The 22,563-nt window shown below is 34.2% G+C and overlaps 2 protein-coding genes, 1 non-coding gene and 2 pseudogenes across 11 annotated transcripts in view; 1 reads left to right on the top strand and 4 right to left on the bottom strand.

Annotated features, from left to right (window-relative positions):
- Positions 1–1,499: 1,499 nt before the first annotated feature.
- Positions 1,500–10,267, bottom strand: NDUFB3 (NADH:ubiquinone oxidoreductase subunit B3). Of its 3 annotated transcripts, XM_039844389.1 has the most exons (4): positions 9,965–10,045; positions 7,809–7,931; positions 5,105–5,258; positions 1,500–1,835 (listed from the first exon to the last, which is right to left on the bottom strand). In XM_039844389.1, exons 3-4 carry the CDS (start codon positions 5,254–5,256, stop codon positions 1,679–1,681), a joined length of 309 nt encoding a protein of 102 aa, XP_039700323.1. In that variant the 5' UTR covers positions 5,257–5,258; positions 7,809–7,931; positions 9,965–10,045; the 3' UTR covers positions 1,500–1,678. The 3 variants fall into 3 exon arrangements, with proteins under 3 accessions (XP_039700323.1, XP_039700321.1, XP_039700322.1); XM_039844387.1 differs by lacking the exons at positions 7,809–7,931; positions 9,965–10,045 and adding an exon at positions 10,106–10,267; XM_039844388.1 differs by lacking the exon at positions 7,809–7,931 and having other exon boundaries at positions 9,965–10,108.
- LOC120587906 (5S ribosomal RNA) lies at positions 4,298–4,416 on the bottom strand. Its single transcript, XR_005649093.1, has one exon. It is a non-coding gene; the product is annotated as a 5S ribosomal RNA (ribosomal RNA).
- Positions 8,370–8,488, bottom strand: LOC120587873 (uncharacterized; annotated as a pseudogene).
- The window catches only part of HYCC2 (hyccin PI4KA lipid kinase complex subunit 2), a 64,994-nt gene continuing 52,473 nt past the window's right edge, over positions 10,043–22,563 (top strand). For 3 of the 7 annotated variants that reach the window (XM_039844378.1, XM_039844384.1, XM_039844385.1), the window contains exons 1-2: positions 10,326–10,419; positions 11,209–11,241. The gene's annotated coding sequence lies outside the window, so the exon portion shown is untranslated. The other 4 variants (XM_039844383.1, XM_039844379.1, XM_039844382.1 and 1 more) reach the window with 3 other exon arrangements.
- LOC120587774 (uncharacterized) lies at positions 12,510–12,628 on the bottom strand (annotated as a pseudogene).

The raw sequence follows: 22,563 nt of genomic DNA, 5'->3' as shown, positions 1-22,563 counted from the left end.
TTGTAAATTGTGCTGCCATGAATATTGGAGTGCATAGATCTTTACGAATTATTGTTTTGGTTTTCTTTGGATGAATACCCAGAAGTGCAATTGCTGGATCAAAAGGTATATCCATTTTTAATTTTTTGAGGAACCTCCATACTGTTTTTCATAGCGGCTGTACCAATTTGCTATCTCACCAACAATGTATGAGAGTTGTCTTTTCTCTGAATCCTCGCCAACACTTACTATTTTTTGATTTATTGATGATAGCCATTCTGACAGGCGTGAAGTGATATCTCATTGTGGTTTTAATTTGCATTTCTCTGATGATTAGCAACCTTGAGCAACTTTTCATATGTCTGCATTTCCTCTTTGGAGAAGTATCTGTTCAGTTCTTCTGCCCATTTTTTAATTGGATTGTTTTTTGTTGTTGAGTCATATAAGTTCTTTATAAATTTTGGATATTAATCCCTTATCAGATGTATCATTAGCGAATATCTTCTCCTAGTCGGTTGTCTTTTTGTTTTGTTGATCAAGTTTATACTTATAAACAAAAATCTACAAAGAAAAAAATCACCATGGAGTTTTATACTGGCTTTGTTATTTAAGCAAAAACATTACCTTTCTTCAACAAGCTGAGTTTTAAGTCTCAATTTTAGAGATTTAATTAAAATTTAAAAATTCAATGATGTGAAATGTCTAGTTTATTGTTAAGACATACATAAAAAAGGTCAAACTTTTCACAGCATGGGAACAAGGACTAAGGAAATAGCAGAAAATATCACAATAAAGAAAAATGAACATGACTCATGGATATGTCAAACAGAACTGGGCAGGAAGTATTTTATAGAATAATCTAGGTCTCTCTAAACCACCTGCAGAGAATCATAAATGTGGTAAGGCCGCATGCCATTTAAACACTATGAGAGTATACTGAAGTTCATAGCATTATTCATAATACCTAAAATGCAGAAGCAACCCAAGTGTCCACCAATGAGTGAAGAGATAAGCAAGTTGTGGTATATACAGAGTGAAATATTATTCAGCTTTAAAAAGAAATTCTGACACATGCTACAACATGGGATGAACCTTGTGGATATTATGCTAAGTGAAATAAGCTAGTCACAAAGAGACAAATACTGTATGATTCTACTTACATGAGGTACATTATGAATATAGTCAAAATCATACGGACAGTACCACTAACGGTGGTTGCCAGGGATTGAAGGAAGGGGAAAATGGGGAATTATTGTTTAATGGGCATAGACTTTCAGTTTTACAAGATGAAAGGAGTTATGGAGATGGATGGTGGTAATGGGTGTAAAACATTATAAATGTATTTTAATAACACAGACTGTACACTTAAAAAGTTAAAATGGTAAATTTTATCACAATTTAAAAAACTGGAAAAAAAATCAGAGCTTATCTATTTATCAATTATATGCTAACTGTAGGCTATATACAGAATGCACCGCTACTGGTACTCAACCCCCATGTATTCCAAATCAAATCTTATGTGGTTTGAGAAACATTTTTTTTATTATTAAAGGATGACAAAAACAGACTGGCACCTGTATTCTTTATTGAAATTTACAAGTATTCTTTAAAGAACAAACACAAAGACAAGTGGGCTACAGTGAAATCTTATTTTTATAAGAGAGTGAAAAAGCCACAGAGATACTTCCAGGTATTATCTTCAGTGATGCTTCTTATCTTTATTCTGGGACTCCAGGTAATATTCAGCCCCTACAGCTACCACAAATGCAGCAAATCCCCATTTGAATCCTTTTAATAATGCGCCAACAAAGGAAACATTGTTTGCAAAGTTGCCCATGTATCGCCAAGCTTCATTGCTAGAGGAAAAATGGAAAAATTATAATCACATGCATCTTACATATATTCATTGAATAAAATACATTTAATTTTCATCTTTCTAATAGACAAATGCAACCTTCTATAAGATAATCTAAGCGGATCACAATAGGAATCCGTGTGGCACAGGATAATTAGGTCTATATGCCTACATTTCACATATAAAAGAGGAAAAAACACTTGATTTTACATTTCACAGTCATAATACTCAGGATTTTATAAAATTCTCAAATGCAAAGTTTGCTCTGGCTTATCAATCACAGGTCATCAGTGTGGCTTTGCCATACTAGTCATTATAACATCATGGAAAGAGAAAGTTACAGGGTATTAATTTTTTCTCTGTCACTTATACTAATTTCACAGCCTTTAAGGCTGGGTAAGTTACTTAACCTGCCAGGGCCAGCTTCCTCTCCTACTCAATGATGATTACTATCTACCTTATAGTGTTATTATAAAAATTATGCAGGGTAAAATATGATATATTCTGGCACAGAGAGTATGTAACATTTGACATTTTTACTATTTAAGAGAATCATGGCTTTCCCCTGTCATAGCAGCCTGAACTTTAGAAGACTGATTTTCTCTCCTGGCAATCATTCTTCTGAGTACTCTGAACAAAGAAGTAAACAGAAATCAGAGCGCTCTACTGAAAAAAGTCTTCCCTCACATATAAGAATAAGTGAGTGGAAAAAAATCATGTTACGAAAGACAAATATCTTAACTTTAAAAATTTGACTTACAAAAAATATTAGAGCTAATCAAATATAATTTAGATACCAAAACCAGACAAAAATATTAGAAAACTATAGTAATATCTTCCCACGAACATAGATGCAAATATTCTTAACAAAATTTTAGAAAATTGAATCCATCAATATATAAAAAGGATACTATATCATGATGAAGTAGAGGTTACCTCAGAAGTACAAGATTGGTTTAATCTTTGAAAATCAATAACAGTAATTCATCATATTAACAGGTTAAAAAAACGTGAGTTTTCAATAGGTTCAGAGAAAGCATTTAACAAAATTCAAAACCCATTAATAACAATATCGATAATAATAGCAACTCATAGTAACCTTGGAATAGAAACTCCTCAAGTCGATAAAGACCATCTATGACCACCCCACAACTAATATCATACTTAGTGGTAAAAAACTAAATGCTTTCCCCCAATGAAGAAAAAGGCAAAGATGTCCATTCATGCCATTTTTATTCAACATTATATTAGCAGTATTAGCCAGTGCAATAATGCAAGAAATAAAAGGTTTACAGATTGAAAAGGAAGAAGACTGCTTCTGTAGACCAAGTGATCGTCTATGAAATAAATTTTAAGAAATCTATAAAAATACTGCTAAAACTAAAAAGTGAATTTAGCAAGGTAATATGATACAAAGTAAACATATACAACAATTGTATTTTTATATATTAGCAATGAACAAATAGAAGCTTAAAAATATCATTTATAATAGCATAAAAGTACAGGATAATTCAGGATAAATTTAACGAGATATGTACAAGACCTATATATAAAGCAATAAAACATTGATGAGAATATTAAAAAGGATCTAAATTGTCCATGGACTAGAAGACTCAGTATTGTTATCAATTATCTGCAATTAAGGTATAGAGTAAACGTGATCCCAATTAAAATCCAAGCAAGTATTTGTAGAAACTGAAAAGCTCTTTCTAAAATTTAAATGTAAATGCAAAGAACTTAGAATAGTTAAAAAAATAAAATAAAAAAAAGTTGAAGATCTTATACCACCTGGCATAAGGATAGACATATTGATCAGGGTAACAGAATCCAGAAATAGACCACGGAAATAATGTCAATTGATTTGACAAAGCTATCAAGGTAAATCGATGGGGGAAGGTGGTCTTTTATAAATGATGTTGGAACAAACTGTACGTCCATATGCAAAAATATTAACCTTCATCCTTACCTCACATGACATAAAAATTAACTCAAAATGGATCATATGCCTAAATGTTTAAAAGAACACTATAAAAACTTCTAAAAACATTACCAAGTAAATAAAAAGATAAGCCATACTCTGGGGGAAAATATTTGCAAAACTTAAATCTGATAAAGGACTTATATTGAAAATATAGAGAGAGCTCTTATAATTCAATAATAGAAAACAAACACCCTGAAAAATAAAATGTTCAAAAGGTCTGAATAGACATTGCACCAAAGAAAATATACAAATGACAAATAAGCACACAAAAAGATTCTCATGATCATCAGCCTTCATAGAAATGTAAATTGAATTAAAACCACAAAGAGGTATCATGTTTACTACAATGGCTAAAATTAAAAGACTGATAATACCAAGTACTGATGAGAAGACTGAGTGACCTAAATTCTCATATATTGCTGGTGGGAATGCAAAATGGTACAGTCACTTTGGAAAAGTTTGGCAACTTTTTTTTTTTTTAACGCCTACAGCACCTGGTATTCCTAGGTGGTCTCCCATCCAAGTACTAACCAGGCCCAACCCTGCTTAGCTTCTGAGATCAGACGAGATCGGGCACATTCAGGGTGGCATAGCTGTAGACACAACTTTTTTTTTTTTTTAAATAAAAATAACTATATACTTATCACGAAATCCAAAAATCCCACTCTTATGTATTTCCCCAAGAGAAATGAAAACATATATTCACACAGACTTGTACTCAAATAGGTATAGCCCCAAACTGGAAATAACCCAAATGACCATTAGCTATTGAACAGTAAACGAAATGAGATATATGCAAACAATTGGGTATTACTCAGCAATAAAAAATAAAGGATCTATGGATATAAGTTAACAATGTGCATAAGTCTCAAAAACATTATGCTAAGTGGCCAGAACAAAAGACTATATGCTGTATGATTCCAATTGAATAAAATTCTAGAAAAGGCAAAACTATAGAGACAGAAAGCAGATCAGTGATTGCCAGGAGCCAGGGGTAGGATGGCACTGAGTGCAAAAGAGGAATGAAGGAACTTTTGGGGATGAAAGAAATAGTCTGTATTATGACTCTTGTGATGGTTACGTAATAGAATACATTTGTCAAAATTCATGGAATTATATACTTAAAATGGGTGAATTTTATTGTATGTAAATGATACCTCAATAAACCTGATTTTAAAACTTAAATGTAAAAAGCTATTTTCAATAATTTTTAAAAGGAAAATAATTGAAAGGTATATAGATATTAATTCCCTAGGATAAATTCTATCTAAATATTTAATTATTCTTACCGGCCCCATGGATCTCTTAGCCCTCGTGCAGCCAGCTTCTCCTGGACAGTTTCTAAAGGTGTCCCCTCTATCTTCCATTGTTTATAATCTGGAAGTTCCATTTTACTATGACCATGTTCATGTCCATGTCCATGTTCATGTCCATGGGCCATGTCTATAGGAAATGATTAACATAAGGGAGAAATACACAGATTATAGATATCAAATACCCAAATTTACTATTCATGTTTCAAGATAAAACATTTAATGTTTTAAAAAGAAGCCAATATAAATACTTGAAAATTCTGAGTTAAGAAATTTTATAAAACAGTGTCTTATTACACTAGTCTATGTTCACAGTTAAGAAGTATACATATACAAAATACAAAAAAGAAAAATAATCAGTAATCTCATCACTCAGAGGCAACCATTTATTATCTCATTCCTTTCTTCATTATATATAATAACACCAGACATTTATTGTACCCTATGTGCCAGGTGCACTAAAGTGTTTTACATATATTAACTCTGTTAGTCCTAAAACAACTCTTTGAACTTAAACTATGATTATCGTCCCCATTTTACAGATGAAAACAATGAGTTCCAAGAAAGTAAGTAACTTTCTGAAGATAACAAAAATAGTACATAATACAATGGGTTTTAAACCTTGCAGTTTGGTTTCAGAGTCCTTGTCCCTAACTTCTAAGCAATTTGTTTCCTTCCTTTTAGCCTTTCATAATGCATAAACATGTAAAATGAAGATGTTTTACATACTATTTTGTTACCTGCTTTCTTCAAAATGATCCTTTTAAAATGCAGTATTATTTTAAATACATATGATCACATGAACTTTTTCTGTAAAGAGCCAGATAGTAAATATTTTAGGCTTTGTGGGTCAAAAGGTAAAATCAGGGACACTCAGTAGGCACTTATATAAAAGCGAAAACAAATATTTTGTTGATAAAATTCAAAATATAATAAGTGAGTATAAATTTTTTGTAATACAGGGCTACTGATGAAAAAAATGGAATTCTCTTTTTTAGAGATAACATTTTGCTTAACTTGGGCTCAAAGTTTAGTGTTCCTTAATATCAAATTGATTGCTTATGTTAGTATGTAGAAACAATTCTTAACTCATAGGTGTATAAAAACAGGTTGAACTTGGCCAGCAGGCTGTAGTTTGCTGACTACTGAACTAAACCAACAGAGATCTTAGGACTCCTTTTTGATGACTAAGTTTGCTCCTTAAATAAAATATGCCTTTAACGGTTATATAAAGATTTCGGTTTTACTATTTTTACATGCAATGTAAATTTTTTTTACAGATAATGTAAAAATAAACTTCAGCTCAGTCCCCAGTTAAATTGCTATAAATTTCAAATTAAGGGGGGTATGAATTAATAATGCTATACTGTACATTTGTATACGGTTATTAGCAGCAATTCTATAATCACTGCTCTCCAGAAATAAGACCAAACCAAATAATTACCATTATGTTTGCATTTATAACTATGAACAGGCCCAATAATAAGGCAGAATTCTTATACCGCATTTTAGGAGACAATGGTAATTATTAGATAGTATATACCAAAACACATTATGTGAAATGCTCATTTCATTAAACAATAGTTCCCAGAATATTGGGGGAGGGGGGGGAGGGCAAAGAGGAAACTGTACACTGTAATTCTGACCAATTGACATTTAATATTTATAAACTTTTTTTTTAGAATTTTTATAAGAGTTTATTTGATGCAAACTTATGGGAGCAAGATCTCATATGCTCCCTATAGATACTACAAAACATTATGTTGATGATTTTCACATATAAAAGAGAATGAAAACCCATACCCACTCAACACAAGTTAAAACTACAATACAGCTCTGAATGAAACATTTAATCCACTATTTCATTATTAGTAGATTCAGTAATATAAAGGAAAAAATTTTGGTTTCAGATTTCAGACTGACTTTTGAAATTCAATACATGATTACAAAAAAAAGACTTTTAGAAGCATTTAATTAGAATAATAATGTCTTGGCTTCTTAAAACTTTTTCAAAAAAATATTTTTAAATGTTTCATTCCCAAAATGTTTAGAGATTATAAGACAAACCCTTATGGCAAATGTCAATTCTAGAATATTAACCCTCTTTGACTAGCAATGTACTTTGAAGAGAATACAAAACATACATCAAAATTTTGTGATAAAAGTTTGATTTTGAAAATAAAAGTTGAAACATTATAAGGGAAGAAGCCTATTTCCAAATTATAATCTTACTATGCTCAAAATATTAAGTAATTTGGAAGATAAAACTTTGAAAGAAAACATGAAAGTATACATACACTAATTTCTCCTAAACAAATTTTCTTTAAAAAATTCAAATGTTTTCTCTCCTGCCTAATTAAAATATTTCAGAAAGGATCCCTTTATAGGCATTTATTAAATAGACTATTTCAATGACTTTTCAAAAAGAACAAAAAGTTGGACACTTTCTAGGGAACTTTTCATTTTCTTTTAAAAATAATTTCTACTTGAGAATACCCATAACTCAAACAATGATATCCTGATCACTTGAAGGAAGAGTCTGGAATTCTACTTAAGTACATATTTTGATGCTGTACAGATCTGGCATCAGATCCTGGACACACCATTCTATAAAATACTAGGCAAATCATTAATCTCTCTAAATTTCGGTTTCTTCATTTAACATGAGGATAAAACTTACCTTACAAGATTGTGAGAACTGGGGAAATCACATTGTGATGTACCTTCCAATTTCACACCCAAGTGGTGAGAATGTGACTTAGCACAATCACTCTGAAAAACTGTTTGGCATGACCTAGAAAAGCTGAACATTTGGATACCTTATGGCCTATCAATTCCACTCCTAGGTATGTAAACTCAAGATCTGCACTGTCCAATATGGTAGCTACAAGCAGCTGAAATGTGGCTCAGTGCAGCTGGGGAACTTAAAATTTTGAAGTTTGGAACAATTTGGGCATATGGATCTACTTTTTCAATGGTAAATTTGATGAAATATAAGCACAAATCAAGTGTTTAATGAAAACTTAGCATACAAACATAGTCTATAAGTGTAAAATATGTCAATTTTGAAGACGGTATGAAGAAAATGTAAAATATTACATTAATAACTTTTCATACTGATTACATCTTGAAATAATATTTTGAATATACTGGATTAGATAAAATGTTATTAATTTGTTTCTTCCTACTTTTTAAATATGTTTGCTTGAAAATTTTATTTTATTTTTATTTATTTTTTAAATGCCTATAGCACCTGGTATTCCAAGGTGGTCTCCCATCCAAGTACTAACTAGGCCGGACCTTGCTTAGCTTCCGAGATCGGATGAGATTAGGCATGTTCAGGGTGGCATGGCAGTACACTTGAAAATTTTAAATTACATATCGCTTGCATTATATTTTCATTGGACAATACTACTCTATAGAAACTCTTGCATGTGTACAAAATATATTTTTACTATATCTATTTAGCCACCTTGTTTATGCTAGCCCCAAAGTGTAAACAATCCAAATATCCAACAATAATGGATTATGGAATAGTCACCTATGGAATATTACAGAAAAACTACATGCAAAAGTATGAATGAATTTACAAATATAATGGTGAGCAAGGGGTGATGAGAAAAAATAACGTACATTTTGATCCTATTTATATAAATTAAAAATCCTAACAATGCATTTTTTAGGAATGCATCATAGATGAAAAATATCATACATATACTCTATATCTGTTTATGTACAACAGCTTTTTGGAGGACCACAAACCATTGTAGTATCTAAGATTTTTTTCACGCCCCTCTCATCCTCTAAGAACCAATTTTCACCTCCTTAAAGGGCAATCACTTCTGCTGAGAATGCATGTTTTAAGTTATTGGCAATGCTTTATTTCCTGACCTGAGGGATGACTGCACAAGTGTTTGTTTGATTATAATTCTTTTAAATGTACTTATGTGTTATACACCCTTCTGTTACATATATTTCACAATAAAAACTAATATTAGATAAAGTGACAAATTATGCCAAGAACAACGGGTTCAGAGCTGCTCAAATAAGAATATTATGCAATTTAGTTTAACAAAGAAAGCACATGCAATCATGAAATTTAAAAAAGCTATCTATCTATGTTTGGGGTGAACCAATAAGTTTGGTGGAGATCAACCTTTACTAAAGGCGGCTGGCATCCCTTCCCTAAGAAGAAAATAAGAGGATACTGCCACTTATACTACATGTAATTTTACGGGTACCAAAGACTTTCAAGTAATACTCAATTTTCTCATTTTAAAAATTGCGAATACTATAAGAACACTAGAAAATAAGACAAATGAACTTTTAGTGTTTCTTTCAGTTCCCGCACTTACGTATATGCAAGTTAAAAATAGTAATCACTCTAAAAAAAAGAATGTAATTTTCTACCCTGCTTTTTTCACTTTAACACTGTGTCATAAACGTCCACACCAGAAAAATCTTATTTAAAACTACACATTTGTAAGGTGGGCATTACAATTATTCCTATTTTACAAATTTCTTTTTTCGATTTGGGGGCTTGTCTGCCTTTGTTCAATTCGAAGGTAAACCAAAAAACATGGGGCAGAGGGTGCTGCGGCTGGGAGAGGAGGAAAACAGCATTTGAACTTAACCACATAAATTGTCATTGCATTCCTGTTACAACCGCCCCTCACCACACCGAATTTCATAGTTCTCTCTCCTTAATTCTTCGATCTTCCCTCTAGGGCTAAAACGCTCATCATATTTTTTCTATTTAGTCTCTCCTTTTCTACAACCAAAATAGTCTTATTCTTATTCTCTATCAAGAGATCTCCCACCAACTCTGTAATTTACCTGACAGCAATCTGACCTCTCAGGACATTCAATATTCAACCCTGACGCCGGAGCCGACCGGAAACGGAAGTCACCACCTCGAGTACCTCACGGCAGGAAAGCAGTGAAGCCATTAACGTTCCGGTTCTGAGTCACAGATACCTGGATCAGGTGGAGATGACATGAAGGAGGCTGGAGGTTGATATTTTCCCGCACATCTGTGCATCCAGAGTCTGACTGAAGTAAGAGAAATCGTGGAAGGCAGAGGGCAGGGAAAAGGAGATGTTTTCCTTTTTTGGAGACCGGAATCCTTAGATACTGCACAGAGGGGCGGACCGCGGACATCCTGCAGCCAATAAGTGAGGCTGTTGTTAGAGTGTGGGCTCACCCAATGGGAGATGTGGTTGTTGCGCTGCAGTTGGCAGGCTGCTGCGGGAGGCAGTAGCGGCTAGAAGCCGGAGGCAGCGGGGTGACAGGTAGGCGGCGGCGCTGTCGTTGGGGGACGCAGAGTGCTAGATCAGAGGAGATTTTCTTCTTGTCTGGCTGCAGGAACTATAGAGGGAATCTGACGAGGGCGGTTTGGGAAGGTGGCAACCGGAGTGTTGGTAGTTCCGGAGTCTCTCGCAGATCAGGTAGCAGCTTGGGAGGGTCGTGAGGAAAAGGCAGCTGAGGCGGGTGGAGGCTGATCCCTGTGCGGCAACGTGGGGGCCTAGGGCGTGGGGGGCTGCGGCAGCGCGGGCATAGAGAGGAGAGAAGCGGGAAAAAGACAGTGTCGTGATGGCTGGAGAATTCTTTGCACGAAGCTCGGAGAGAGAAAAGGACGCGGCATTGCAGGCACCTGAAAGAAATCCTAGGGATTGCTTCTTAGGGCCATTTCTCAGGGTAAGAAGGGGGAGCAGAGAAGAAAGGTATTTACTGGCGGTCAGATACTTGAAACTCTTTATAGCTATTCATTATGTAACCCTTGGCTGTTATTTACCCGAACAACTAGATTGTTCCCCTTGGAAAAGGAGGTCTGGCAGCCTATCGATGTATCAGAATAGTTTTTGTTTTTGGTTTGAGTATTTTCTGCCCCGTCAGGCTCTATAAGCGAAGAAGCATGAAGGATAGAGTAGTCACGAAGATCTTACCCCAAATATGGACTTGGATTGAGAGATTCGTTAGAGATGAGCGTGGCCAGGTTCACGTTTTGTAGTTCATGAATGTATTTGTTTTGAGAGTCACGGCTGATTACAAATATTTCTTCTTCTTTTTTTTATCTTCAGGAAAGTGGAGAGTCTTAAAATCTATAATAAGAGGTAAGTGCAAATTGGAAAATGACTAGAAATTTAGTTGTTAGATTCTCCCTTCCCCCTTAGATATTGTGGATGTTAGAGTCTGAAAATAAGGTGGTGGTCTGAATTGGGGGGAGGGTGCAAAAATAATCTTTTTAGTAATTTGCTCTCTAAGTATGAGATACTAGTTATGGATTATTTTTTAAGTTTAAAAAGTATGCTCTTTGAACCTTTCTGACTGAGGTAAAATGTATTTACAGGCATAGATAACTGTAAATTATGTTTTTTCCTGAGTTTTTATAATTCATTGTACAATGACATGTACAATTGATACAGGAATTTCATTAAGTGTTATGAAGGAAAAGCTACATTAAAAACTTGGCTTTTCACTGGAAAACAGTTTTAAAAGCATTATAAATTGCTAAAATGTAAGCTGATTGAAATGTTGCCTTTAGTTTAGACGACAGGGACTAATGAAGTCCTTGCAAGTGTACTATAATTTTCCTTTTTCTATTAATGATAATTTATATTAGTATATCCCAGAACCTAAATCAAAAATTCAGTTTATTTCTCTAAATTTTATTAGGTAAGGAGAGGTGGATCATTAGAGTTCTGAAATATTTTGAGTACTGAGGTATTTATCAGTGCTTGAGATAAAAATTTTGATACATGGTGTTTCGTTCTTTGTATTTTTACCTTTTTGCATGAATAGTACTATCTCAGTCACAAAGAAAACTTCTGCTTCTATTTTAATTGCAATTCTGTAGTGCGAGTATCTATGAACAAATCTTTGCTTTTATGTAGGGTGGTGTGTGTATGTGTATTGTGTGTGTGTGTGTGTGTGTGTGTGTGTGTGTGTTCTGATTATGTAATCAGCCTACTAGAGTTGTCTTAGAGAACTAATGGCTGATTTTGAATGGCCAGTAGGTGTCATTGTAGAATGCAATAAAGTTGAACAAGTGAATAGGAAATTACCAAGTGATTTAAGAAACTTAAGTCCAAATTAGAATGTAATAAGAATTGGCTGATTTTTTATACATCATTCGAAGTCCACTTTTCTTACACATTTCTGTATTAGAGCTGTTTATAAGGAATTTGAAACAATGACTGTAAAGAAGTATAATTGTTTTCTCTAAAATGAACCTCGAAAGCTTCTTTTTAAGTCCAACTCATAAGCCATCTTCATATGCAATAGATTCAGTTTTTTTAATACAGTTTTGACTTATATTAGTTTATTAAGTTCTAGAGTGAGTAAGATTTTCAGCTCTTAATTTTTTTTTTTAAATACCAGGTACCTACAGCACCTGGTATTCCTAGGTGGTCTCCCATCCAACTACTAACCAGGCCCGACCCTGCTTAGCTTCCGAGATCAGACAAGACTGGGCACGTTCAGGGTAGCATGGCTATAGACTTGAATAAGATTTTCAGCCTGACTGAGCTTTATAATAGAAAAATCAGTGCTACCTAATGAAAAACTAAAATGATATGATATGGACAGAAAGTCTCCAAACAAGTTATCAACTGCACAAAATAGTACTTTATTATTATTCTTTTAATGCAGGAACAGTGGAATTTTTGTCTTTCATTGTCTGTGGCTTCTTAGTTTTTTGATGCCCAAAATAGCTTCTTTTTACATTTTGTCTGGCTAGTAGACTAGCTTTTCTTAGAATGATGAACTGAACATTTGTCATTGTCTAAAATATGATGTAATGGATTCTGGAGAGAGGTGGCACAGAAAGCTCTGAAGGCGGCTTACGGCTGGTGTTGAGTACAGCCCCTTACCTGCAGAGCCTTCTGCTGAGCTCTTGTCACTTTGTAGTTCTGCTCCTTTTGCCTGCTGTTGATACAATGTTAAAAAATAGTTGGATGGACCTAATTCAGAAATTCTCCATGAAAGTGTGTGTGTGTGTGTGTGTATTCAGAATATATATATATATTCAGAATAATCTAAGTTTTAAAAACAAGGAACACAAATTTGTGCATTATATTATGTCTAGTTCTCTTCAGAATCTTAGTTTTAGGGGGAATGTGTGTGAAGGGAGGAAGATATACATATTTTGAAGAAAAAAAAAAATCCCCTGGTGAAATGATTCACCACTGGCTCCCACTTTAGAATCATTGATGTAATGCAAGGCTTTCATACTTGTGGTATGAACCAGTAACAATAGTTTTAGCTTGAGAGAAAGGGCTGCCAAATCTGCCAATATTTTTATAACTCAGTAAGTTTTCACCATTTAATGTCTTAGCTGGCATAGATTTTCTAGCGAGGAGCTGAAGTTGCTAGAAATAAAAATTGTGCTGTATGTTTTGGTTTGGATTAGTTTTTACTTGACATTTAGCTGCTTACTTTTTGTTCAAACATTCACTCAATAATATGTAGTAAAACTTGGAATCATGATTATGGACTTTGACAAAAGTCTTTGTCATTGATTTTGCTTAGAAATTCATTGTTCATCTTTACTAATTCTAGACTTTTGTTTGAGTATCTCTCTGCCATGGAGACAAGTACAAGAAAGAGTAAATGAGTAGACTTTAATCTTGGAAAAAGGAATAAAAAGTCAATTATGTAATATATGAAGAGATAAAACTTTATATATATAATTATAGTTCTTTCTAGGGTTGAAATATAACTGCAAAAAAAGTAGTCATAAAATATACTAAGTGGCATCAATTTATTGAATGGCAAAGCATGAGTTTCAAAATAGTTATTCTGTTGTATTTTAAAACACTGAACTACAAAAAAATGTTAGAATCAAATTTATCACTTTTGTCATTATGGACCCTTGACTTTTTTTTTTTTTAAATTAAGGTATAATTGATGTAATCATTGACTCTCAGTAGTACTTGATTCTTAATATAATCTTGTTAGCTACTAAGATTTGACAGTTTACTTCCTTAAATTTCTTCCCCCATATATTTTTTGAAAAATTGGTGGAGGGAGTTGGATGCCGACCTGGGAATAAAACTTAATACTTTTACATATTCTTTTCTATGGCTTAAAAAAAATTTTTTTTTTTACTGGACTTTATTTTTCAGAGCAATTTTAGGTTTACAGCAAAATTGAGTGGACGGTACAGAGATTTCCCATATATCCCCTCCCCCTGACTCATGCATAGCTTCCCCTATTATCATTATCTCGAGTGGTACATTTGTTATAATTGATGAACCTGCATTGACACATCATTACCACCAAAAGTCCATAATTTATATTAGGATTCAGTCTTGTATGGGTTTGAACAAATGTATAATGATGTGTATCTGCCATTACAGTATCATACAAAGTAGTATTGAGGTTTTTTAATCAGCGTGTATTCTTTTTGTAGTTCTTTTAGATAAAAAAGGGAGTAGGGAGGGAAGAGTATGCCACTGTCCTTTCTACTTTCTACTTTCTAATTGTAAAACTCATATAGTAGATATGAAGTTCTTATCAAATCTAAAGTTAATATGAATTGGCAGTCTATCACAGTACCTACTATTTATTGTTTGTGGGGGAAAAAATGTTTCTGTTCTTCTGGGTTCTGTTGTCAAATCTCTTCTCATTCTGTACCCTGTCCCTCTGATCTTATTTACTCAGTTAGCATCTAAATTTGATGATTTCAAATCTGTGTCTCTAATCCAGAGCTTTTTCTTGATCTCTAGTTCCCATGCTATAAATCTAATTGCCTGCTAGGTGAGGATGACCTGCAGGTCCTTCAAATACATCTAAAAGTGAATTCATATTTTATCATCCAATGTGCTGAAGCTGGAACCTAGTGTTATCATTTGACTCTTTTATTCATATATCCCTCATCTGTTGACTCTGGGTTCTGTAGACTCTACCTTCTTACTGTTTCTTTAATTCCATTTATTCCTCTCAGTTTTACAACCACTAGAAATAGTATGAAGAGTTAGGTAGGACCTAGAGGCAGACTATCTAGATTAGAATCACAGCTCCACCATTTATAGCCTCAGTTTCTTTATCTTTAAAAACAGTTGTGCAACCCAGCAATTGTACTATTGGGACTTTATTCCAGAGGAATTGAAACTTATATTCACATAAAAACCTAGACATGAATGCATTTAATAGCTTTATTCCTAATAGCTCCAAACTGGAAACAACCCAAGTGTTCTTCAGCAGGTGAATGATTAAACAAACTGTGGTACATTTATTTACACCACTGACTACTATGCAGCAGTAAAAAAGAATGAGCTGTTGATAAACTTGCAGCAACTTGGATGGGTCTCAAGTGAAAAAAGCCACTTTCAAAAGATTACATACTGTATGATTTCATTTATATAACATTCTCTAAATGACAGAATTATGGAATGAAGAACAGATTTGTGGCTGCCAGGGGTTAGGAATCAGGGAGAAGGGAGTGAGTGACTACAGGGGAGCCTCTTGGTGATAGAACAGTTCTGTGTCTTGATTGTGGTGGTAGTTACACAAATCTACATATGTTATAAAGTTTTATAGAACCCTTCTCTCTACACACATACATAGACAAATGAGTGCTTGTAAAACTGGTGATATCTGAATAACCTCTGTGGTCTGTACCAATGTCAATTTCTTAGTCTTGATATTTTACTATAGTTATGCAAGGTGTTCCATTACGGAAACTGGGCAAAGGGTACATGGGACCTTCTGGCACATATTTTGGGAACTTTCTGTGAGTCATTCTATAATTATTTCAATCTAAAAGTTTTTTAAAGAGTTGTTATAAGGATTACATGAGTAAATATATGTAAGGTTCTGATTACAGTATTTGGTCCATCATAAATACATAATAAACATAATAGTAGTAGTAGTAGTAGCAGCAGTAGTTGAGGCCTTAACCTCTTCCTAGGCTTCTCACTTGGACCATTTTGATAGTCTTATTAGTCATCTTGTCCTCAGTCTTTCCTCCCTCCAGTCCATTCTACAGTGCAACCAGAGTGCTCTTTCTAAAATATCTATCACATATTACTTCACAAAGAATCTTTAATGGCTCCCCATTGTACTTTAATAAATTAGTTTCTTTTTTTGATCAACAAAATGAAGCAATGGGGTCAACATGACCTCCAGGATACTGTAATAGGCGAATTAGAGGAAAAAACAAAAACAAAAATCTCAAGTAATTTTTCTTTTTTTTTCCAAGTAATTTTTCTTACCTTCCAGAAACTATTAAGTATTGTTATTGTAAAGTTTATTTGTTTGATATTGCTGCCTGAAACATCACCCCAAAACTTAATGACTTAGGACAAAAAAAATTATTATTTTTCAAGATTCTGTAGGTTGGCTGAGCATTTCCTCTGTTGGTTTCATTATCTCTCTCATGCAGTTGAATTATCTGGAGAGTTGACTGAGTTGGAAGGTCCAAGATCCACATGTGTGCAGTTAGTGCTGGCTGTCTATTGGTTATTAGAGTACTTCAGTCCTCTGAATGCAGTGCGGCTTCTAATCCTTTAGTAGGCTTCTCAACCTTCTCATTCTTACATGGCATTCTCAGGGTAGTGTTCTAAAAGGTGAAAGTGGAAGCTGCAAGGCTGCAAGGACTCTTCGAGGCTTAGGCTTTGGAAGTTATATGATATAATGGCCCTTCTACCACATTCTGTTGGAAGGACCTCTGTCTCAGTCAGTTCAGGCTGCCATAACAAAGTACCATAGACTAGGTGGATTAAACAACAGACTTTTTTTCTCACAGTTCTGGAGGCTAGGAAGTCCAATATCAAGGTGTCAGAAATTTGTGTGTTGGTTGAGGGCTCACTTCCTGGTTCAGAGATGACTGTCTTCTCACTGTGTGATCACATGGCAGAAAGGGTGAGAGTGTCTTTTTATAAGGGCACCAATCCCATTCAGGAGAGCTCCACCCTTATAGCCTAATCACCTCCCAAAGGCCCCACCTCCTAATATCATCACACTGGGGTTAAATGTCAATTTATGAATTTGGGGGAGATGTGTAAAAAGTTCATAATGATAGTCCACAGAGAGATCAGATTATTTTCCATTTTCTTAATGTAAAGATGAAAAAGTCCAAAAAAAAAATGACACAGTCACTATAAGAATTTGTGAAAAGTTTTGCTTAATAAGAAAAAGAACACAAGTACAAAAGACATTAAATGGGAAGTAAAGTAGGACAGATTTGAAATCTTTATGAAATAGAATAGTCCACAAAATATGTAGGAGAATCAGTATTATCTGACTGCTGTGCTACAGCAGTGTTTCCTGAAAACTTGAAGGAGGTTAATCTGGTTTTTTTTATATGATATTTTGATGTCTGTAGCAACTGTAATTTGATATGAAAATATCTATTGGTCACCAATAGATATTTCGTTTTGTTTTGTTTTTGCCTACGTTTATAATTGAATGAAATGATAAATTTTAGAGATTAGTAAAAAGAATGATATAATTTTCTTTCCATCAAAGTTTATGAATTTTATTCAGAGATCACTGGGGGCCTATGAATTTTAGGTTAAGAACTTGTGAGTAAGGGTTAAAAAAAAGGGCTTTGAGTGAATACAGGATTGTATGCTAAGGAAAGGCTTTAAAGAGAAGGTGACTTGATATGAGTCTTGAAAGAAAGGTAGAGTAGTTAGGCTAGAGGGTAGTTGAAAGGCATTCCAGAAGTGAGAGTAGGTTAAGAAAATACATGAGGATGTGAGATAGCCTGGCATGTCATAAAATTGTAGATTGACATTGGTGAGGGGAAGTCTGTGTTGAGCCAAGATATAATTTCATATTCATGCTGACAGGTTGTTCAGGAGCATATTAAACAAGTACGGGTGACAGAGTCTGTCTAGCTACACTATAGATTTGTACCTCTGGTTATCTCTTTTCAGGTGTAGTGAACAACCAGATACAACTCCTTGAAGATCTGCCTTTTGGCAGGATTTCCCTTTTCTCCTGTCCTGCAGGGCCACCTCTGTGTAGGGGTAATGCCAGCATATCATATGGATGATGTTTAAACCGGGCTAGAATTTTTATTGCTTTTTTCTTTGATCATAGGGAATTCTACAAGGCCATAGATTAAGGGAGAATTGACATTTAGTAGACATGCATGTGATGGGTGTCTGTACTATTTGTTTTTAAGGCTTATTTGTACTTTTAGGGCCTGCTCTGACCTCATCATAGGTATAACCATTATAGTCAGGATTAGCTGCTTGTGTAGTGGTAATAATCAATCGTCAAATGATGACTTTAAAAAAAAAAAACACGTTTATTCGCATGTAAAATCTGCTACAAGTCTGAGTGACTCCTGAGCAGCAGATTTCCACACGAAGGGTCAGCATTGCATCTCTCTATTTATCTCTGCTTCTTTTATCATGGTGGCAAGGGTAGAACAGGCAGGCAAGTGCATACTGGCAGTTAAATGTTTCTATAGAAATCATTTCTGCTCATTGGTCAAAGCAAGTCATGAGATCACATCTGACTTAAATATGTAGAGAAGTATAGTTCTCTTGTGTGCCCTGAAGGAGAGGAAAAGCTAATACCTTACATACAATATCACTTCCACCTAGTGATGGAAAGTTACTGGCTCATTCAACTTCTATGGCTTGGTGAGTCAGAGCACCCAGTTCTTTTTTTTTTTTAATTTTTCTGGCTTTTATTGAAATATAGACAATCAATTGCTCATATTTACATTGTTAGTCAGTGAGGTTTTCAGTTATAGTTGGCATACAATAATACATTAGTTTCAGTTGTACACCATAGTGATCAGAGATCCATGTAATTCACAAAGCAATCGCCCCACTAAATCTAGTACCCCTCTTCCCCTAAAGTTTATATCTCCATTTCTGTTTTGTAACTATCCTTTTGTACTTCTTAATCCCTTTGCACTTTTGTGTCATCCCCCCATTCCCTCTCCCATCTAGTAGCGCTCAAAATATTCTCTATCTATGAGTTTATTTCCATTTTTGTTTTGTTGTTGATTTTGTTCTGGATTCCTCATGTATATGAAATCATGTGATATTTATCTTTCTCTATCCAACTTATTTTGTTCAGCGCAATACCCTCCAGGTCCATCAAGATAATATCTTTTTGCCATCCCCTTCCTTTTAGTCTGTGTGTGTCTTTTAATCTGAAGTGAGTCTCCTGTAGGCAGCATAATGGAGGGTCTTGTTTTCTTACTCATTCAGTCACTCTGTCTTTTGGTTGGAGCACTTAATTCTTTTCCATTTGAGGTACTTGTTGATAGGAATATAGTTATTACCATTCTTTATTTACATTTTTGATACATGTTTTTTTTTTTTAAAGAAGTCCCTAACATTTCCTGTAATACTGGTTTGGTGTTGATAAATTCCTTTAGCTTATTTTTGTCTGGGAAGCTCTTTATCTGTCCTTTGACTCTAAGTGATAGCTTTGCTGGATAAAGTATACTTCATTGTAGATCCTGGGTTTTCATCACGTTGAATATTTTGTGCCAAGCCCTTGTCTCTTGCACAGTTTCTTTTGAGAAATCAGCTGCCAGTCTTATGGGTGCTCCCTTGTAGGTAGCTAACTGCTTTCTCTTGCTGCTTTTAAGATTCTCTCTTTGTATTTAACCTTTGACATTTTAATTATGATGTGTCTTGGTGTGGGCCTCTTTGGATTCATCTTTTATGGGACTCTCTGAGCTTCCTGGGGTTGTATGTCTATTTCTTTCACTAGGTTAGGGAAGTTTTCCATCATTATTTCTTCAAAAAGCTTTTCAATTTCTTGTTTTCCTTCAGGTACTGCTATGATACAGATATTTTTACATTTAATTGTGTCCCATAGGCTCCTTAAATTATTATTATAGTCTTGGCTTCTTTTTTCTTGCCGTTCTGATTAAGTGTCCTTGGCTTCCCCATCTTTTATATCAGTTTGATCCTATCCTTTATCCACTCTGTTGATTCCCTCTAATATACTCTTCATCTCAGATAATGTGTTCATCATTTCTGACTGGTTCTCTTTTATAATTTCCATTTCCATTTTTATGTTTCTTCTGTTTGTTAAAGTTCTCACTGAATTCATATATACTTCCCCTAAGTTAATTGAGCATCTTTATAACCAGTGTTTTGAACTCTGCATCTGTTAGATTGCTTGACTCCGTTATTCCTGGATCGCTGTTCTGTTCTCTCATATGGTTTCTGCTTTTTTGTCTTCCCATTTTGGCTGCCTTTCTGTGTCTGTTTCTATGTACAAAGCAAAGCTACTAAATCTCACCAGGGCAATTTTGCTTATCAGGGGAAGTCTTCTATTTTCACTTCTCTAGGAGACTTTGTACAAGTTTGAACCAACTTTGCTTTGTTGATTTTGCTTGTTTTCTGTTTCATTCATTTGCTATCTTTTCTAGCTTCTTTAGAAACTTGAACCACTGATTTTTTTTTTCAGCTTTTCTGCAAATACAGATAGTTTAGCTGAAACTCATGCATATAGCAACTATGCTTTTGCTTTATACATACAAAGTGGGGATTTCCTGCATATGCAATTAAGGCTGTAGCTGCTTCTTACAAGTTTTAATGTTATATCTTCCTTAGTATTGAGTTCAAAATATTTACTAATTTCAGCTTTGATTTCTTCCTTGACCTTTAGATCATTTAGAAGTATAATTTTAAATTTCCAGTAGTTGATGTTTTTCTAGATTTTTATTTATTAATTATTGTCGTTTTTATTAATGATCTCTAGCTACTTATGTTGTGGTTAGAGAACATACTCTGAATGGTGTCATCATTTTTGAACTATGTTGAGGCTTTCCTGGAGTCCCAGTATGTGGTCAATTTTGATAAAATGTTTCATGTACCCTTGAAAAGAATGTGATTTTTTTCCCCCTCTTTAATCCTCCCCCCGCCCTGCCACTTCCACCCCTGACCTGCGGATGTTGCCGTCTCCTCTTAACTGGATCTCTGAAGGTGGGGCATCTCCTCCCACACGCTCGTGGTGCATACTCGGGGAGTATGGTCTGTGGCTCCACCTGGGGCGCAAACCCAGGACCTTCTGCATGTAAAACAGACGTGCTAACCACTACACTATGGAGCTGCCCCTGTGATTTTTCTTTTGTTGTTGCTTGTTGGACTATTCTGTATAGGTCTTTTTAAGTCGTTTGTTAATTGCATTGTTCAGATCTTACTGGTTATTGCTTTTTTCTTTCAACGACAGAGAGAGGTGCATTAAAGTCTCTGATTAAGAGTTTGTCTGTTCCTCCTTTTAATTCTGAAAATTTTTGTTTTATGTATTTTGAGATTACTTTGGGATATATACAAGTTTATGATTGTGAATCTTCCTGTTTGACTGGTTCCTTTATTCACAATGATGTTTCTTGCCTTAATTCTACTTCCTCTGATGTTAGAAGAGTATATCAATTTTATTTTTGTGTATACTAGTGTTTCATGGTATATTTTTTCCATCCTCTAGTTTCAGTTTTTCTGTGTAGTTATATTTAAAGTGTGTCTCTTTTAAAAAGTATGCTTGTTTGTTTAATCCAGCTGACAAACTCAGCCTTTTATTTGGAATTTTTTGTCCATGTATTGTAATACAATTACTAATATAGTTATGTTTATACATAGAAGTTTACTATTGTTTGCTATTTGGCCCATCTTTTTTTTTTCTTTCTTGCTTGCTTTTACATTAGCTAAATGTTCCATTTTTTTCTCTAATTATTCCATTGATATATCTGTCAATGCTTATGCCAGTACCACGCTGTTTTGATTATTGTAGCTTTGAGGTAAGTTTTGAAATCAGGAAGTATGAGTCCTCCAGTTTTGTTCTTCTTTTTCAAGATTGTTTTGGCTACTCAGGGTCCCTTAAACTTCTATATAAATTTTGGTATGGATTTTTCTATCTCTGTAAAAACGTCATTGGGGTTTTGATAGGGATTGCATTGAACCTGTAGGTTGCTTTGGGGAGTATTGACATCTTAACATTATTAAATCTTCTAATCTGGGAACATTGAATGAGTTTCCATTTATTTAGGTCTCCTTTAGTTTCTTTCATCAATGTTTTGTAGTTTTCATTGTAGTGTAGTTTTCACTTTCATGGTTAGTTTCTAAGTATTCTTTTTGATACTCTTGTAAATGGAATTATTTTTGTACTTTCCTTTTCAGGTTGATTATTCTTAGTATATAGAAATGCGACTGATTTTTGTGTGTTGAGTTTGATCCTGCTACTTTTGAATTCATTAGTTCTGACAGGTTTTATTTGTGTGAGTGTGTGTAATCTGTAGGGTTTTCTACATATAAGATCATATAACGTGCAAACAGATGATTTTGTTTTCCTTTCCAGTCTTTCGCCATTGTGTTTGATATTCTCTGGGTTTTTCATAGATGGCTTTTATCATGTCGAGGTAGTTTACTTCTATTCCTGTTTTTTGTTGTTGTTTTGTTTTTTACTGTTTTTTTTTTTTTTTTCATAAAAGGGTGTTGAATTTTGTCAGA

The sequence above is a fragment of the Pteropus medius genome, unplaced genomic scaffold (assembly GCF_902729225.1).
Source record: "Pteropus medius unplaced genomic scaffold, Ma_sr-lr_union100, whole genome shotgun sequence".
Classification (NCBI taxonomy): domain Eukaryota; kingdom Metazoa; phylum Chordata; class Mammalia; order Chiroptera; family Pteropodidae; genus Pteropus; species Pteropus medius.
Note: the sequence above shows the minus strand (reverse complement) of the source record. Positions and strands in the feature narration are given on the sequence as shown.

Coding starts and splice junctions, on each gene's coding strand:
- NDUFB3 (XM_039844387.1), bottom strand. CDS start 10,169: ATGCACAGATGTGCGGGAAAATATCAACCTCCAGCCTCCTTCATGTCA. Junction 5,259..10,105: donor GTCATCTCCACCTGATCCAG/GTATCTGTGACT, acceptor CATTTCCTATAG/ACATGGCCCATGGACATGAA. Junction 1,836..5,104: donor CTAAGAGATCCATGGGGCCG/GTAAGAATAATT, acceptor TTTTTCCTCTAG/CAATGAAGCTTGGCGATACA.